Source organism: Garra rufa, chromosome 1 (assembly GCF_049309525.1).
Source record: "Garra rufa chromosome 1, GarRuf1.0, whole genome shotgun sequence".
NCBI classification, from domain to species: domain Eukaryota; kingdom Metazoa; phylum Chordata; class Actinopteri; order Cypriniformes; family Cyprinidae; genus Garra; species Garra rufa.
Window position 1 is genome coordinate 15,150,759 of NC_133361.1, and position 20,333 is coordinate 15,171,091.

A 20,333-nucleotide genomic window follows, 5' to 3' on the forward strand; every position below is an offset into this window, starting at 1 on the left:
GGGAACCGGGGTTGTGAGCCGACTCCAATAGATGGGAACAAGGCAAAACGTGTGACCCATACCAAAAAAGGATTTAAAAGAGGAACCCAAACTTGGTGGGAACCTACCAACACGTGGATTTTATAGAAGTGCCCCAGGTGTGTGTGCACTTACCACACTTGTGGTTTTAACTGGAAGACGCCCAGGCATAGCGTGGGACGCTTACCGACATGATCGGATTTAAGGAGAGTGTTTTCCCAGAGGGTTTCACTATCAGCTCCATGCCGTCTGAAGAGACGGAAAGGGGATGACCCTGATGGTGAGGGGATTGCCACACTAACCCTCCCCTGGACAGAAGCTCGCAAGCTATCTGTCAACAGAGAAGAACATGGAGCTGAGACCATCCTGCAATAGTGGACGACAGTAGAGGACAAAAATCCTGACCCTGATCCACAGGGAGGATCGCTTCTCCAGAAGGGGGCACTGCTGTCTTTTAGGGAACCCTTAATGAAAAGGGGAAGCGTGCACAGCCCGGTCCACGCGACCTGTATGAAGGTCTGGCAATCTCACGAAGGTGGGTTGGCGCTCATAGAAGACCCTTCCCAGAAGGGGAGCTGCACAACCGAACAGGAGCGAATGCTCTCACTGTTATCCTTCATAGAGGGGAGCATACATCCAGAATAAAGGCTGGAGAGTAGAAACCTGAAGCATGAAGGTCAAGCTCCTACCCTGGGAAACAGGGAGGAGAACTTGGCCACCAAGGAGTGGTGCTCTTATAAGTGAACCCTGGAAAGGGGGCACGCCAACATCCTTGTAGCAGGTCCATAACTCTCAAAGGTCTGTCCCTGGTAGATTCCTACCCTCAGGAGGGAGGAAGCATTCAGTCCTGGGAAGTTGCTCTGAAGGAAACCCTGAATTAGGGGAGCTCAGGTCCGTTCCAGCAATCCTGCGCACAGGGAGGAACGTGAGCTCTTAACCTTAACAAACCCATTCCTCAGAAGGGGGAGCACTCAGTCCTGGGAAGTTGCTCTGAAGGAAACCCTGGATTAGGGGAGCTCAGGTCCGTTCCAGCAATCCTGCGCACAGGGAGGAACGTGAGCTCTTAACCTTAACAAACCCATTCCTCAGAAGGGGGAGCACTCAGTCCTGGGAAGTTGCTCTGAAGGAAACCCTGGATTAGGGGAGCTCAGGTCCGTTCCAGCAATCCTGCGCACAGGGAGGAACGTGAGCTCTTAACCTTAACAAACCCATTCCTCAGAAAGGGGAGCACTGTTTGCCTTGAAAGTTTCTGGGAAGCTCCGAAATGAATAAGGGCAGCTTCCTAGTTCAGACACTTCGTAAACCTTTCCTCAGAAAGGGAAGTGGAACTAGGCCTGGGGAGCGAGAATCGATCCTAAAGTGACGGCTTTCTAAGGTGTTAAACACCGAAGGATGCTCAAACCCTCTGTAGGGGAGACATTCGACAGCCTGGGTGTAGATCCTACATCAAGTGCTGCTTCAGCCCTCAGGCTTAGAATGAGGCGACTTGAAGAGAGTCTCAAAGTAGCGCTCAGATAAAAACCCTTTCCTCAGAAAGGGGAGCACACACCGAGAATCAAGACCCCAGCTGGAAAGCGTGTCACCAGGTGGTGCTCAAATAAAAAACCTTTTCCGCAGAAAAGGGAGCAACCAAACCTGCTCCGAGTCCGCAGCAAGCACTCCGGACTGCTGGTACTCCTATGTAAGTGAACACCTGTCTCAACAGGTGTAGACACTCAGTTTCCATAGAAACCGTATTTAGGAGAGGACACGAAGCGGATCCTCGCACGCAGGCCGTCTGCAGCAGAGTTAAACATACTAGTGCAATCTTAAATATAAATATCTTAAGATGCTTACCTAGGGAGAAAGGAAAAATTTCCTTTTGCTCGTTTAACCACTGAGGGGGGAAGCCGATTGTGCTGGAACGAGTGTTGTGTAGACGGACACCACCATACAACCGGAAGGGAGGGGTGCTCCGTCTAGATGTTTCCACATTCCTTTTCTGAGGGAAAAACACAACACGCAACCCAAACCCTGCAGGCAACACGCCTATCCAGCCATAGAAAGAGGCGGGGTTTTTTTTTTTTTTTTTTCAGAGACCGCCTGATTCCAGACCGTCCGAAAATTAGGGTTCTATACAGGTAGAACCCCCAAAGGACATCATGGGTCCGGGGAGTGCAGGAAGCTTAAATTGAGACAGGGGAATTAATATGGCGACCCGACTGGACCGAGGGAAGGAGAGGTATTACTCTGACCCCTGCGAGAATTTTGTCTCGCTTGGATGACTTCCCTGAAATCCTGTCTGTCACCTCTCGATCCGCGTCGCCTCCTAGACCTGCTCGCAGGCGGGGGAGGAGCGCGGGATGCAACACTAGCCTTCTGCACCTACCTCCGTTCCTCAGAAGGAGGCGGAGCAGGACCCCTGTGGTGTTCGGGCTGAGACCTGGACCTTCGAGGGATAAAGGATTTTTCAGCAGATCGGCTGGGTAGGCTTGGAGCACTGCCATGGTGTGCAGTGCACCCACCGCCTGACCTGCTGCTGCATACGCTCTGCCGTTCAGCAGGGCCGGAGAAGGCAGAGAGGGAGTCTTGAGAGAGAAAGCCCGCCCTGTGGAGAGATAGCATCTCTTCCACAAGGGGCGTCCTCTCATAGCCGTGGTCGCGCAAACCCTCGATACTAGCATAGTTCGCAATGGACGAACTATGAATGCGCGCCGCGTACGGCTTTTTCCAGACCCTCTCGATTTCAGTATGAAGATCGGGAAGGAATGGGAGACTCACCAGAGCTGGATGGTTATGGCCTGAAAAGATATCGCTCGTCAAGGCGACCCCGCGGCGCTATCTTTCTAGCCCGCTTCCACAGCAGGTCAAGCCTGGCCGTGGTGCGGTCCATAACCTCTGGCAGCTCTTCGTATGCAGGGCAGGAAGGTAGAGAGGATTCAGCCTCAGCGTCTTCATCCATCTCTAGCATTTCCTGCTCTTCTTGGGTGGAACCCAAAAGAGCACTTGCTCCTGGATCTGATGACGTCAGCGATAACGCACCATCATCAGCTAGGAGCCTGTCGTCGTCTCCGGCTGGCGAGAGAGAGAGACCCCTCTCAAGATCGTCAGCCAGTTCCACTTGCGAGCCCCACGAGCTCAGTTTCCTCCGTGCCTCGGCAACGGCAGGACCCGAACCGCGAGGGGCAAGTGGACGCTCATCTTTCCTCAGAAAGAGAGACAGACGAGACCGGAGCTTCTTCATAGAGAAGCGCTCATAATGTATACACAATGCCCCCTCAAGGACATCGCGTGTGTGCTCTTAGCCCAAACAGAATATCGCAAAGATCATGTGTGTCATCAGGTGTCAAATAACGCGGACACGGATGAACACACCGTTTAAACGACTTGCTAGTGCTTGCCATGATAGTAGTTCAAAGAAAGGATTCTTACCGTTTCTTCCCATGCACATCCAAACCGAGAAAGCTGAAGACAGCGAAGATGTATTGTGTTGCACGGGCGCCTCTTTTATGTTATGGTCGCCCGGTAGTGACGCAACGGCAGCGACTGACGCGCCGCGGTGACGTCATACGCTGGCGCCGGCCATTTCATGTAGTTTTTCTATGCATTCTTCAGACTCGAGGCACGCTGCAGCGTTCCCCAAAAGCGCCCTCTAGAGGACGCAGTGAGAGTTCCCTTCGGAAGGGAACGATTATGATGTGGAGGTGAATAGTCATGAGTGACAGTTTTGGGGGTGGGAAATCTGTTGAGTTCCGATTACAAAGTAAACACAGCGATGGAGAGAAAAAGGCCAAAGCTGTCAGGTGCCCAATTTAGGGGGAAAAAAAGAAAAGAAGATGAGGAGAAACGGGCAAAAGATAAATGTATGCAATGCAACAATGTTCTCTCTGTATGATTAAGGTAGTCATGTCATTATGTTAATTAGTGGTATAACGTTAACTCTTAGGTTTGTTAGCCTTCTTGCTTATGATGCTTACAATGCTTACCTTGCTAAAAAAAAAAAACACAATAAAAGCCTAATATACAGTCGTGGCCAAAAGTTTTGAGAATGACACAAATACTAGTTTTCACAAAGTTTGCTGCTCAACTGCTTCTAGATCTTTGTTTCAGTTGTTTCTGTGATGTACTGAAATATAATTACAAGCACTTCATACGTTTCAAAGGCTTTTATCGACAATTACTTGACATTTATGCAAAGAGTCAGTATTTGCAGTGTTGGCCCTTCTTTTTCAGGACCTCTGCAATTCGACTGGGCATGCTCTCAATCAACTTCTGGGCCAAATCCTGACTGATAGCAACCCATTCTTTCATAATCACTTCTTGGAGTTTGTCAGAATTAGTGGGTTTTTGTTTGTCCACCCACCTCTTGAGGATTTACCACAAGTTTTAAGATCTGGGGAGTTTCCTGGCCATGGGCCCAAAATGTCAACGTTTTGGTCCCCGAGCCACTTAGTTATCACTTTTGCCTTATGGCACATGCTCCATCGTGCTGGAAAATGCATTGTTCTTCACCAAACTGTTGTTGGATTGTTGGAAGAAGTTGCTGTTGGAGGGTGTTTTGGTACCATTCTTTATTCATGGCTGTGTTTTTGGGCAAAATTGTGAGTGAGCCCACTCCCTTGGATGAGAAGCAACCCCACACATGAATGGTCTCAGGATGCTTTACTGTTGGCATGACACAGGACTGATGGTAGCGCTCACCTTTTCTTCTCCGGACAAGCCTTTTTCCAGATGCCCCAAACAATCGGAAAGAGGCTTCATCGGAGAATATGACTTTGCCCCAGTCCTCAGCAGTCCATTCGCCATGCTTTTTGCAGAAGATCAATCTGTCCCTGATGTTTTTTTGGAGAGAAGTGGCTTCTTTGCTGCCCTTCTTGACACCAGGCCATCTTCCAAAAGTCTTGGCCTCACTGTGCGTGCATATACGCTCACACCTGCCTGCTGCCATTCCTGAGCAAGCTCTGCACTGGTGGCACTCCGATCCCGCAGCTGAATCCTCTTTAGGAGAGGACTTTTGCTGGACTTTCTTGGACGCCCTGAAGCCTTCTTAACAATGCAGTGGAAAGTTTTTTTTCGGGATTAAGTTAATTTTCATGGCAAAGAAGGACTATGCAATTCATCTGATCACTCTTCATAACATTCTGGAGTATATGCAAATTGCTATTATAAAAACTTAAGCAGCAACTTTTCCAGTTTCCAATATTTATGTAATTCTCAAAACTTTTGGCCACGACTTTACAAACCATCACAGAAATTCTAATGGTTTCTATTAAATACCTTTATGAACCATTAACTTTTTCCAGTGAAACTATTACAAAATTCCTTGTTGTAGTGTGTTTTGGGCACTTTTCCAACAGGATTTACCATCCCACCCACCAATAGAATCCATCATACCAGCAGACTATATAAGCTGTTATACTTACCATTAAAACCAATACAATTCCCATTATAACCATTAAATCCATTACTTTTTTTTTTTTTTTTTTTTTTGGGCAGGGTTCTATTGTTTTTTTCAGCAGCATTAATCATTCAGTATGGGGAGCATATCTCATATGATGTCGTTATTGATGACTTTGCATCTAGAAAGGCCAGAAATGTCAGATTTTAGTTTCAGTTTGTGTTTTCTGTTCTGCATTGAAATAATTTAATTTACTTTAGTGTGATTTATTCTATATTTTATTTGTATATTATTCTTAATAACTGAAAATATTTTTTCTTGAATAATATTTGTTTGTACAGAGTATATTTATTTAAGTTATGAGAAGTTTATTTTTTATTTTTTTTGCAAAAATTGGTCTGTTACTGGATGACAAAGTATTACTACAATAAAACGTGTGATGTGTACAAAATGTGAAGTTTTGTCATGGTTGTTTTTGGGGGTGGGTGGGGGGCAGTTGTCGGGGGGCGCCGGGAGGGAGTCTCGCCCGGGGCGCAATTCAATATAGAACCGCCACTGCCCAGGGGCCCAGTAGTAGAGTCCCATGGAAGAGCAAAAAATAAAAAAATAAAAAAATTAACATTTCAAATGGCTGTAAATCAGTGTCTGATTATAATATCAAAGAGAAAATTGGCAGGACAACTACTTATGCTATGTTAATTACATAATGTTGGACACAGTTTTCAAACATGCATGGAAATGTGGTATAAAGGTGTTTTAAAAAGTGATCTTAGCAATATACCAAATTTCAACCTGCCTCTTAAATATGTCATAGATATTTGCACAATGAACATGTTTAGATAAACCTTCGTTCAAAAAGATTGCATTTTCCACTATTTTAATATTAAACATTTTAAACTACATTACCCACAAACCTCTGCCATTCTATCGATAAAACGCTAAAAAGATGGCGCTGTTATTTGTAGTTTAATAAAGATCTGCTGAGGGTTAGGGTTATGATCTCGATAAATTAGGAAGTTCTCATGACATAGCAACACTTCATTGTTAACTGAAGGTATTACTGATGTAATAATAAGAGCAACAGGGACGTTTACAACATTAAGCGTTGTTTTTCATTTGGGCTAAAAGATAGTCCAATCACAGCGAGTTCCGCGAGTGCCAAATCTCACTTACTTGTCCATATATGGTCATTTATGACAGGATCTTCCGGGTTCTTGTGGCGAATACAGATAATCAGTTAAATATTTATTTGTCCCCACTTAACATAAAACCGGAACAACAGATTGGATCGTTTGGTTAACTTGATGCAGCAATAGATTTATTGATTACCAGGATTACTTTTATTTTATTACTTTTTTTCAAATAAGGGCATAATGGTTCCCATTGTAAATTATGTTTACACTAATATAAATTTATGTACAATATTTAAACTCAAAAGTTTGCATATAAGTTACTGTGAAAAATAATTTAAAATGTTTCATCTGCTTCCAAAAAAAAAGAAAAAAAAAAGAAAACATGCACCTCTAATGATTATTTAAACATGCAACATTTTTCTACTCATTATTTTTGCTTCTGTAACATTTACAGTGTATTAAGGGTAAACAATTAATCACTTCTCTTTCCTGGACATGGACCTTACAAAATTGCAATTCTTAGATCTGCCAGATAAACTACAGTATAATAATAAAAATAAAATAATGAATCACACATTTTGTAGTCATTTCCCAATGTTTATTGACATATCAAACCTTTCACAGATAAACAGTGCCCAGAACAGCATTCTCTCTCCAGTTTGTGCCATTACGAAAAAAAAAAGACATAACAAGCAGTTGATTGTATTTGAAATGCATTTGCACAGAGGTAATTAAGAAATAGGCAATAGAAAACCCCTTAAAAAGGTTGTCTAATATTCAAAAAAAAAAAAAAATGTGTACAGAAAACATTAAGATGCCAAATAATATTCAATGCTTCTGTTCAACAAATAGGCAAAAAATGATTAGAACAATACTTCAATATTTTACAATCATTACCTTTAAAAACATATCTCTCCTGTAATCATTGTTTGCTTCTATTGTGACTAAATGCAAGACAAATTATTGGTTAACAACAATTATAATTTTATTATTATTTAACTTTCTCCTCTACAGTCTCCCATCTCTACTGTAGGCACTCCTGTCACTATCTCTATATATGTATAAACATAAGTAGTCTGTGAGAAATCCTGCAAGACAGGAAGATAGAATTTATCACATGATGAACAATAAAAACATTGACAACAACTGATGGCAGATGACTGTAGCATGTATAACAGTAAACAGATCGCTACCGTCAGTTGGTGTGGATGGTAAAATAGTTCTTATTGTTGTTCTTGTTCTTGGTATGAACAGCTTTAAGCAATCTGATTTGGCCAAATTAACTAATGATCTGATTTGTGACAAGATAAACAAGCATTTCCAGACTTGTGCTTCTTAGACAGATTGGTTAAATAAAAATCAACATAGAAAGAAAGGCAGACTCTGGACAATGGACACAATTAACATGAGAGTTGAGGCAATGGCCAATGACAGACGTACAATTGAAAATCATAGAATTACAAGTGTACAAGTACACTTGTACAATATCATATACATTTGCTGACTTGGTAAATTGTATGAATTATTAATACTTCAACATGACACTTTGTTGGTTATTCTTTCTGATGGGGCTGTAGGGTATGTAAAGATGCTGCACAAAATGTAACTGCAGTACAGTTCAGTCAAGGAGCTCAGACCAACATTGACATACCATTGGAAATGTTTGCCTTTGCTTTTGTTTTGTTTTTTCCATAAATGCACAATATGGCCCAATTCAAATCCCATGACAGGCATTCCTTTGGTCTTCCCTTTACCCTGAAACAAAGAGAAATACACACATGTTGAGACAATGTGCTAAACAAAATCTGTGACCAAAATATTTGAGAGGAAGGACTGTAAGGAAAGTTATTATTAACACCTAAAATAAGGATGCGTTGATTAAAGCAAATCAGTTATAGCTAAATGTCTTCAACATTACTGTGAAAGATTGAATCATTGAAGGACTTGTTTAGCCTCCTTGACAGCTTCTTCAAGATCAGCATTGGGAGCTTCGAGTTCAAGTTCCCTGTTAATTCTAGCAGCTTTCTGACAGAATTGGTCAAAATTATGAGTTTTTAAAAATGTCATGATAAATCACAGAAAGAGAGAGAGCAAAACTATGCGTAAATTAATTATGGATTACAGTTCATACAGTGATGGCTTTTTACCAGAGATGGCTTCTTAAAAGAGCTGCTGGAGTAGGTGATCTGACATAACTGCAAGACAGAAAAAAAAAATACTGAATAACAATTACTTCACAAAAACTTTTTAAAGGTGTGGCAAGCATTGTGGTTACCGTGCTTTACAAATAGTATAACGTAAAATTACAGTTACTATGGTAAAACTACTGTTACTGTGGTAAAACCATGGTAGGTGTTGAGGTTACTGTGCTTATACTACAAATACCACAGTAAAACTACAGTTACAGTGGTAAAACCATAGTAAGCTAGTGGTTAGTGTGCATATACTACAAATACTAGGGGTGGGAGAAAAAAATCGATTCTCCGATGCATCGCGATTCTCTCTTCAACTATTCTGAATCGATTCCTAATATTTCAGAATCGATTCTGAGCTTGTTTTTTTTGTTTTGTTTTTTTCCCCCACATATCGCCCATGTGCGCGCTAGAGACGGGGCAGGCTTCATTGCACCGAATTTGCACTGTGAGACACGTGCGCACAGCTTGACCTTGTGTGCTTCCGCCCGCCGTGTTTTACTTATATGCTTTCATTTCTGCCGTCTGGAATGCAGTACTATTAGATGCTCGAAACTGGTGCACTGACAGACTTTCACTTGCGCTTTGTATTTGTTCTTCCTAAAGCTCGATTGCGGATGCGGTTAAATGCACTTTCATTTTCGAATAGTTTTAAACGAAACTGTACATACACTCAGTTATGTTTTCAGAGCAGGTCAAAACATCTGATATATCGAAATAGATCTGTGCATCAGTTGCGTTCCGTCCCGTCCATATAAGCTGCCGCGCCGCATAACAGGCTGTCGGAGAGAATGCGTTCACGTGTTCATTAATATAAACATGCTTATAAGTTGATCCCTTATTTGAGATAGAATCTTCCGGGCAAGCAGATTCTCCGCATCTTTCTCGACTCCTCAGAATTGAAACGCATTATCTATTTTGCTGGCATGCGCATGATTTCATTCGCGGGGAAATCTGTCCGCGAAGCGCTCGCCCAAGCGGAAAAATGCGCTGTTGCTGCCAGATCCTGATTGCCGAAAATCATATTGTGTTTGATGAGCAACTTACTCGACTAAATCAAATGAAAAAAAAAAAAAAAAAAAAAAAAAAAAAACATCCTAACTGTATATTATCATAATTTCTCAACAATTCAAAATTTTAAAGCCCACTGAAAAAAAAATTGCCTATATAAAATGTCTGTAATTTTTTTTAAATAATAAAAAAGAGGAAGTATTAAAATATGATTTCGTCTCTGATTTTATTGGTATCTAAATAATCTAAAGATATTATTATTTTTGGTATTACTGGTGGTTTTAGCACTCAGCATACCTGGTAAAAAAAAAAAAAAAGTCACCGCTCGCCACTGCTGTGCATTAGTTTGAATGCAACCTTGTCAAAGCTGCCTTTCTATGATCTCATCAGTAACAATAAAACTGCAGTAATGCTGAGGAAAAAGTTGTCTGTACAACTTTCAACTGTAACTTTCAGATACCTAAAGAACACTTATTTTAAATAAGTACTTGTTTTAAAAAGTGCCTTGCTTATATAATTTAAAAAATAAAGTAAAATTGCCACAAAATAAATTTGACATAAAACGTATATGAAAATGTAGCCATGTGCAGTACTATTGAAAACTGAGAATGTGTCCCATTGTGATATTTAGTTGATAATTAAAACAGTAATTAAATTGAATCTTGAAACCAGTGAAGATTGACACACCTACTTTTACAGAGATTTCAATAAACAAAAAGCATAGAAACTCCAATTTTACATGTTTTTAAAATTCTAAAGTTGTATTTGCACATGCACAGCAGAAGAATTAATTGGAGAAAAAATGTAGATCAAGAATCGTTTTGGAATCGGATCGTTACTCCCAGAATCAGAATCGGATCGGATCGTGAAGTGCCTAAAGATTCCCACCCCTAGTAAAACTACAGTTACAGTGGTAAAACCATAGTACGCTAGTGGTTACTGTGCATATACTACAAATACCACAGTAAAACTACAGTTACAGTGGTAAAACCATAGTAAGCGTTGTGGTTAGTGTGCTTATACTGCAAATACCACAGTAAAACATTGTGATGCAGAAACACTAAAATAATTAAAATAATGATCTCATTACAGAAGAAAAGATTGTTGCGGTCACTTACCTGCTTGAAGGTGTACACGTATCAGGTGTGGAGGACCCTGCACGTTGAAAAATGACGCTGAAGGGGTGAAGGGCCCTGACCAAGGAATCAAGGAGTTGTGAATGAGAACGTGTTAAAAAATAAAACACTATAGCGCCTCTAGTGGATGTTTCACCCGAAAAGTGCAGCGAATTGTACCTGGAGATACGTATTTCAGGTTCTGCAGAAATGTAGGCAGAGTCACGTATTGCCAATGAGCCTGGGTTGCATTGATGTCATGTGATTTCAAGGAACACACAAATATTTTCTTTTCTTTTCTTTTTTTCTTTTTTTTTTTTATCATGTCTACATAAAGACCAGCAGACAACTTTTTGGAACTCAGAAGCTTAACAGACTGACAGATAACTTAAATACACTACACTGTAGTTTTGTGATCCACTTGCCATTTTCTTTTCCTGTCATTTTCATTCGATAGTTGGAATCTACTTGTGTGTGATGTGCATTTGCGAAGCAGAAGCTGTTGTCAGAATCTGAGTGAGTATCCCTGTGTCAATATATACTGTATACACTACCAGTCAAACATTTTTGGACGGTAAGATGTTCAATGTTTTTAAAGAAGTCTTTTCTGCTTACCAAACCTGCATATTTAATATTTAAAATAATTATTCTCTTTTGTGAATATATTTTAAAATATATTTGTGTGGTTTCAAACCTGGAATATTAGCATTATTACTTCAGTCTTCAGTGTCACTGGATCCTTCAGAAATCATTATAATTAGCTGGTTCTTGTATGTAAACATTTTTGAATGCAGTTGAAAATGTGTGAAATTTGTAAACAATTCTTGCTATTCTTGCACTGCTATTCTTGTTGTGAAAAGTCATTTGCTCTGCAGCATTGCAACCATTATTTTACATAAAAGTTTGTTTATGATAAAAAAATCTCTCCTAATCATCATCACTACTTTGTCTACTAGGCATGTACAGATGTCAGTTACCTCTGGTTCTACAGGTTTTGCATGTTTTTTTGTTTTGTTTTTGTTTTTTCCTCCAAACCCCCATACAACTCCATAGGAATTCTCAAAACTGAACTGAACTTAAACTGAATGTAGGCAGGGCTGATTTCATTCTGATGACTTCTCTGTGCATTAAATAAACTGCTATTTTTATATATTTTTATTGTATTTATTTGTTTATTGTACAGAGATTTGTAATAAGTTTGAGATTGTGTAGACGTTTAGCCTATTACTTTGATTTGAATTGTATTCTGAAAAGCTGTTGCAAATCTCACAACATGCCATAGGGAGATATGCAGGAGCCAGGAGTAATAAAGAAACAAAATACTTTAATAAATGAAACAATAAGTCAGGAATACACCAACATGAAGTAACTTCATGACAGGACAATGAAACTGGGGAAAAAGGACTATTTAAACACCGAAGAAGAAACCAAAACAATAGAAACACAGGGGGGAAACACACTAGGAAAAACCCAACAAAAACAGACTATAAACCTGACATAAACCTGACAATGTAATGGGCTGAGATTTTTTTATTTCTTATAGTTGTTTTAATCCTAATTAATTATTTTATTTATTTATTTTATTGTTTATAATGTTGTTTTCCAGTGATGTAATGACAGTTTCAAATCTAGATACCATGGACTCATTTATAGAGAACAACAGTGTGACTTAAAGACTAGGGACTTTGCTTATCAGACAGCTGCATCAGTAACGAAACAAAGACACTGTTTGTAAAAAGACTTACCTCACAGTGTATGGATGTGTTTAACAATAAATGTATCTATTTATCTGTTTTAGACAATATGTTTCCCAGTCTGTCTATTGTGTTATTCGGAAGCTCTTCGTCAGTCCAGTTTGGGTGTGAAAACATTCTACTTGGAGAAAAACAGACACATACGGAAAATGCTGAAGTGCCCAGGATGGATTTTTTACAGAAGAAGATATCAGAACACCACATCTCTGTGTTCAACATGATTGACTTACACGAGGCTGAACTCTACCTGGACTGTGTGGATCGTCAAATTGGACAGCTAGTGAATGAAAATGAAATCCACGTCTTCATTTTTGTTGTGCGACTGGGCCAGTTAACCAATGATGATAAGATGAGTCTTGAATGGCTTCAGAGAGAGTTTGGTGACAAAGTTCTTCAGTTTGTGATGATTCTCTTCACCTATGAGAGACAAGAAGAGCAAAACACTATAAAATATGATCTAACGAGAAACCATGACTTGAGGCAGCTGCTGGAGAAATGTGGAGGAAGATATCAGACCTGCAACAAGATGATGAACAACCAATCAGAAATGAGAGACCTAATGAAGAAGATTGAGCATCTATTTAATGAGAATCAACAGCAGAGCTACACTGGAGAGATACGCAACACTGCAGTAATGAGGAGAAAAGAGCTGGAAAGCAGTGAACATCAGTGTGGTAAGAATTCAGTTTTTTTTTTCTGATATCCATTTCAAAAGTTATTTTAATGTTTCTTAAAAATGACAGATTTTTACAGAGTTTTATTATTATTATTATTATTTTGTTTAGGCCACACATCAGAAATGGAATGGAATGCACAACTGAACTTCATTTTACTGGGGAAAACACAAGGGGGGAAGAGTGCATCAGGAAACACAATGCTGGGACAAGAAGTTTTCATGTCAAAGAAAAGCTCCAAATCGGTAACATCAGATGTAGCTGTGAAATCTGGGAGTGTTGATGGGTATCCAGTCACTGTTTGTGACACACCTGGATTCTGTGACCCAAAGATGAGTACAGAAGAGATTCAGAAGATACTGGATAAGGTTCTCCAGCAATGTGAATCTGGGCTCTATGCATTTTTGCTGGTTATCAAAGTTGATAGTTTCACTGAAGAAGAGATAAAAGCTATGGAGATGATTGAGAAGCTGCTGGGAGAAAAACATTTGGAAAAAACCTGGATTCTTTTCACCAGAGGAGACGAACTAGAAAATGAAAACATGACCATAAATCAATTCATCAATGATTCTGAAGCACTGAAGAAACTTGTTCAGAAATATGATCAGAGATACCATGTGTTCAACAACAAGATAAAAGGACATAGTGACCAAGCTCGACTACTGCTGGTAAAAATTCTCCAGAAATCTTTTGGAGTAAAGGGTGAGTCTTTAAAAAAAATTAAAATAAATTGTTTTACATTTCTCATTTAAACTTTGTGCAATATTGTTGGTATAGTATTTCTCAATAATGCTTCAACTCAATTGCGATACAAATTATGTATTTATGTATCTAATTTTATGCACTATACTAATTTAAGCTAGCAGAAAAAAAGACTGTTTCAGAATGGTTAATTAATCAATCAATCAATCAATCAATCGATAGATAGATAGATAGATAGATAGATAGATAGATAGATAGATAGATAGATAGATAGATAGATAGATAGATAGATAGATAGATAGATAGATAGATAGATAGATAGATAGATAGATAGATAGATAGATATTTACAACTGTTTTCTCTTTTTATAATTCATCAGATGGAGGAGGACTCCGACGGATTCAAATCAGTCCAAACACTTCTAATGAACCAGATGATCCTGTCTTAAGTCAGTCATCCAGAAGAATTGTCCTTCTGGGTAAAAGTGGTGTTGGGAAAAGTGCAGCTGGAAACACAATACTGCAAAGTAAAGAGTTCAAATCTGAGATTAAAATGAATTCAGTAACCGCTGGATGTTTAGATGTCCAGGCCACCGTTTCAGGCAAATCTGTTTCTGTTGTTGATACTCCTGGATTCTTTGACACACAGATGAAACCTGAAGAGTTAATGACAGAGATAGGGAGAAGTGTTTATTTATCCAGTCCCGGACCTCATGCTTTTCTCATTGTGTTCAGAGTAATTGACAGATTCACTGAACACGAGCAGCAGATTCCTCAGCAGATTGAGATGTTGTTTGGTGAGGAGGCATTAAAATACTCCATCATTCTCTTCACTTATGGAGATCTGCTGAAAGGAAAAAATGTAGAGAACCTCGCTAAGAAGAACTGTCAATTAAGACATCTACTTGAACAGTGTGGAGGCAGATTTCACATCTTCAACAATGAAAATCAGAACAGCAGAGAGCAGGTCAATGATCTGCTGCAGAAGATTGACACAATGATCGAGCAGAATGGAGGAGGATATTACAGTAATCAGATGTTTCAAGATGCTCAGAGTTTCAGACGAAAAGAAGAAGAGAGAAGAGAGAGAGAGCAAGATGAGAGGGAACAAGGAGAAGATGAGACTGAGTTCATTTTAAAGGACAAAGTAGAAAGACAAAATGAAAACCCTGAATTTGAACAATTTTTATCCAAGTATCAGCACACTTTGCGTTTATCAGCATTTTCACTTGGTGGACACATGATTGCTGGTGAATTTGTCGGTGTGTGTATTGGTGGGGCGGTTGGTGCAGCTTGTGGGTTTATTGGTGGCCCTGCTGGTCTAGCTGTTGGTGTATTTTTTGGTGCAGCTGCTGGTGGAGTTGTTGGTGCAGCTGTTGGTGCAGTTGTTAGTAAAGTTAGGCATAAAGTGTGACAAATTCTCATAGCCCACAGATTTAGAGGAAACAAAACCCAGTTGATGTAAAGACTCTACATGCTTCAGCCAAATACTTTTGAATGTAAACATTCACATTATCCAGAATTCCTTGTGAAAGCCTTGTGTATAGTTGTTGCCTTGATCAGAAAAATCACCTTGCTCGATAAATGATTATATTTATGCATTTAGAGTTAGAATACTTTTTAAAATTCTGAAAAAAAAAAACTTGATTATGGGAAATTAGGGTGAAAAAAAATTGTTAAGCTCCATTCATTTGTTGTGGTGCTACAAGAGAGGGGAGCTTTCCCTTGTAATTATTAAAGAAAATGAAAAGAATAGGAATTAAATGTATTCAACGAAGGGGAGGACTTTCTCTGAGCTGCTGGACCATAGATAAATCCAGAGAAAAGACTGAGCAAGTAGGGTTTTCTTTCCGTATTTTACACTTTCTGTTAAACATTAAGTGTTTCATGAAATCATACATGGCTTTGTTTACTTAAAGTGTGCTCTACATTGGCAAACCAATTAACTTAGAATAACCTTAGATAATAAACATGAGCAGACAAACAGTGCTGGTTATTTATTTGTCAGTTTATATAAATAATAGAATATAGACTTTCTGTGACAAATACATTTTGCTTAACAAAGTATCAATTAACTGTCAAAAATGTTACAGAAGATTATCTGCTCTTGTACTGTGGTTTATTGTACTGTTGATTAGTTTCCTTTCTAGCATCATATCCTACTCAGAGAGTGTAATAATGTGGAATTCATCTGTACTTCTTATTTGACCTTTAAAGTTGCTGACAAATGTAAAAGATCTACAAGATCAATAAAATGATACTTTAGTTGAAACGCCAATCGCTCTCTCAAAGTACTCAGGCACATTTCTGCTGCGTTTGGAGCTCAAAGAACACTTGAATGCCATTATTTGCTTGTCAAATGTTTATAAATAGCTAGTACTTTTTGATTTCTGTATATGTAACTGACATTGGCGTTGAGCGCCACCTGGAGATGTAACAATGTAACAGAGCAATAATGAAACAAAACTCTAAAATAATGTTAAATAATAAATAAAAACCTTCAAATAAATACTCTGCGAAATATAAAATAATAATACAAATTTAAACAGAGCACAAAAACTATAAAAATATACAATAAAAATGTAATATCAAATGTATTTAAAAATATTTTTTATAAAAATTAAAATAAATTCACTGTAAATAAAGGAAGTGAACTTGTTTTCATTTGTACTATTTCGTTTATCCACAGAGGGGCGCTTTATGCCTGTTGTTTCATCGTCAAGACAACCACCTTTTTACTTTCGATTTATAAATGTCAAGGTGAACATAAAATGGCGGAGAGTACAGGTAAGATTTGATTTAGAACAAATAGGTTATATTAGCGAAATGCTAAAACTTTGTTAAAATATCCCAGCTGGCATTTTAACGTGGAGTCAGCGTTGAATCAACGTCAGGTGTCAGTGTTGGATAACCCTTGGATTTTGTTTAGATTTTGCAAATCTAATCAACGTTGAAATAGCGACGTCATTCCAACGTCACGTTTCTCAACATAGGTGAATTTGCCAACATTGAATCAATACTGATTTTAGTTTAGATTTTGCAAATCCAATCAACGTTAAAATTTCAACCTCACTAAAGTCCTGCTTTTCAACAGTTTATTTTGTTAAACTGTTTTCACTAAAGTATTGATGTTTTCAACAGCAAGAACAAACACCTTGAAATGGATACATAAACAAGTTTGTGGACATGCAGAGTCAGCTAGGACGAAGCCAATTAAAGCAAGAACAGGAAGAAGATTAATAAAGACATTTCACTGATTAAAGAAACATGCTTTATTACGGAAAGTGTGCCAACACATAGAACAGCCCAAACACTGGGCCACATTGAACATGGCTGGTTATCTTTCCTTTTTTCTGCCACCGCCACCCATCCTCTCTGGTGCATATTTTAAATATTTGGCCATGTGTTCATTTATTTTTGTTGTTGTTGTATCAAATGAGCTAAACACCACATCTGATGAAAAAAAAAAAATATATATATATCAGTATTAGCAAACGCTAACCTCTCCAATATTTTGCACATATCAACTTGTGGCATTGCCAATGTTTCAGCTATATAAATTAGTATTTACTAACATGCTTGGGTGAGCAAGAAAAGGCAGTTGGTAGTAACCAGTACTGCCAGTAAAGAAGTTAGTCTAGAGCCCAGAATGGAGTATTATATATAATATAACAGTATGCTCTGTAGAGTTCTCCAACTAAAATGATTTCTTATAAATTATTATTCTGCTTACTATATTCTATATTATTTAAAACATTGTTACAAAACTACTATGTTAAAGCAAACTCACCACAGATGACCTTGTAAAGATGGGTCTTCATAAAGGACACCTTCCCACTCCTTCCTCTGAGGCTCATTATGACAATCATTTTATTTGTCATAGTTCTGCCATGGTAAAACAGAATTATATTAGAGTATTATATTCCAATCAAGTTCATTATGAAAAATGTAGCGCATGACAGTATATGACAGGGAACATCACTATGGGGTGTAACGGTTCAAATAATTCACGGTTCGATTCAAAACGATACACTTGTCACAGTTCGGTATGTTTTTGATACAGCAAAAATAAATGCCAGAGAATTGTCCTTGATTTTTTTTTTTTTTATTATTAAAACTAACATCATAAAGTATGATATTTTTTACTTTGAACAATGGAGCAATTGAATGTAAATGTAAATAATTGACTCTTAGGAGCATATAAAACAAAACAGCTGCTTGTAAAAAATGAAATGTAATATTTTGTACTTATAAACAAATGTTTATTTTAGTTCAGATCAGCATTTGAGGGCAGCAATGTTATTCATAACGTAGAAATAAAACTGACGTAACGTTACTTGAAAGCATTGTAGCCTACTCTTCCTGCCAAACTTCCAAAGTTACTGTTAGTTTTACTACAGTAAATCCATGGCACAATGTTTCTTTCTGGTTTCCACGTCAGCTCCGTTTGATCTGTCAATAACAGAGAAATGTTACTGCTTCTTACTAGATCTCGCAACGATGTTATTACTTAAGTGGCGAATTCAAATGAGAGTGGTTTCTTTACTGGATCTCTTAGCGCTGTGTAGTACAAGATCTGCTCGCGCTGCTTTGGTCCAAACTGATAAACGATCCGTCACGAGTAGCTCACATTACGTTTTCCATTTGATGTTATAGTCGCGCCAGCATCTCTTACATTATGAGCGAGATCACGACGCGCTATTTGAAATAACTGTTTGGTTTGAAAATGCGTACCTAACACCGAACCGAAAGCCTTGTACCAAACGGTTCAATACGAACACACGGACCCTTACACCCCAACTATAAACTAATGCAAAAATGGAACAAAGATACTTACGCAGCCATTGACTTCTTTACATGGTCTGCAGCATCAACCCCTCCTAACCTCTTCGGATGTTTACTCTGAAAAGGAACAAGAAGAAATTAAAACCAGAAAAAGTGGTCAGTATAGTCCAGACTTAAAGCAGGCACATGAGGACAAGGTCACCAAGGTGAAAGGTATAGTTAACTTTGAAATAAAATTTTGGAATGTTTTGCCCCCATGCGACCTGTATCTAATCTTTTCATGACAGTCTGAACGACACATATATGATCTTTGCAAATGCGACCCAAGCCACTTGGGTATGTGGTCCAAATTAGAGTGCGGATCGGGCCGCATTTTTCTATCCGAGCCCGGCCCGCGTCCGACAGAGCAGTAACCGAACCCGACCCGAGCCCAACAAGTATTAAGATATTTATGTCCGAGCCCGATCCCAGCCCGACACAGTTAAAATCTCTTTTTTTTTCTCATACTAATGAAACATGCACTTTTTTTGTGTGGAAAGCCCACTTTTATTAAGCAACTGTAGGAAAGCGTTCGGAAATGTCAACAGATGAGAGCATCAGTGCACACTGGGCAAAAAGCGCCGTTATAACACAGGCGCACTATCGCGCTGATGTGACCGAGCCCGACCCGAACACGAGCATCCTTTCTAAATATCTGTCCGAACCCGGCCCGGCCCGTCAGGTTCTGTCGGGTACCATCCATCCTCTAGTCCAAATCTGATACGCAACCGATCTTTTGCACTGCGACTTCAGTCTGAACGGCCAGGTCGCATGTATCTGACCCACACGTCATTGTTTAGCTACTTCCGCAAACAACAAGTGACGTTGTTGACCGTTGAGTACTCTTCCGCGCAGACGGGTCACTTCACGTTCACACAGGAGATCACAAAAGGTTGCATTAAATTGGAAATGTGAACGGCCTTGCAAATTTTATTTATTTTTTATTTTTTTAGCATTAAGCCCTGCAGTGTGAACGTAGCCAGACACCTACATCTCGGATGCCCTTGAGGTCAGCAAAGAGTCATATTGAACCGTTTAGTCTGATTCAACCAAAACTTTAGGGACAGCTAGGGACACTGGAAGACTCCTAATTATTCGTCAGCCAAATTAAGAGAATAACTTTACTTTTTTTAGACATAGTGTAGTCTTCCCTCCTCAATTTGCTTGATCCTGAGGAACCCCCATGCCGTCTCTGAGAAAGGGATCTGGACCGACTCTCTTGGCCAGGCCTAGGGCTGAATGATCTGGTTTAAAAAAAAATAAATAAAGAAGGGAAATTGCTACAGCAGTAATTGCAACTGTAAGTATAATTCTAAGTAGTGGAAATTATCATTTTGTCACAATTTCTATTTTTACAAAAAAAATTAAATAATAATAATAAGAACATATGACATTTATTGAGGTCTATGCCAAACGTTTTCTTACATCTGGAAGATGTGTAGTTCAGACTGCAGCTTTACAGTGCTTAATTTATAGTGAAAATATTGTACTTTTGATCATATTTAAAATAAATACCTCCGTCCATGAGTGGAAG

At 39.0% G+C, this 20,333-nt stretch overlaps 1 protein-coding gene across 1 annotated transcript; it reads left to right on the forward strand.

Annotated features, from left to right (window-relative positions):
• Positions 1-12,766: 12,766 nt before the first annotated feature.
• LOC141289487 (GTPase IMAP family member 8-like) lies at positions 12,767-15,389 on the forward strand. Its single transcript, XM_073821628.1, has 3 exons — positions 12,767-13,274; positions 13,386-13,976; positions 14,356-15,389. Exons 1-3 carry the CDS (start codon positions 12,767-12,769, stop codon positions 15,387-15,389), a joined length of 2,133 nt encoding a protein of 710 aa, XP_073677729.1.
• Positions 15,390-20,333: the final 4,944 nt, after the last annotated feature.

Excerpts from the sequence above, each read along its gene's own strand:
- LOC141289487 (XM_073821628.1), top strand. The coding sequence starts at position 12,767 with ATGGATTTTTTACAGAAGAAGATATCAGAACACCACATCTCTGTGTTC. Across the intron at positions 13,275-13,385 it reads AAGCAGTGAACATCAGTGTG|GCCACACATCAGAAATGGAA; the intron begins GTAAGAATTCAG and ends TATTTTGTTTAG. Across the intron at positions 13,977-14,355 it reads GAAATCTTTTGGAGTAAAGG|ATGGAGGAGGACTCCGACGG; the intron begins GTGAGTCTTTAA and ends ATAATTCATCAG.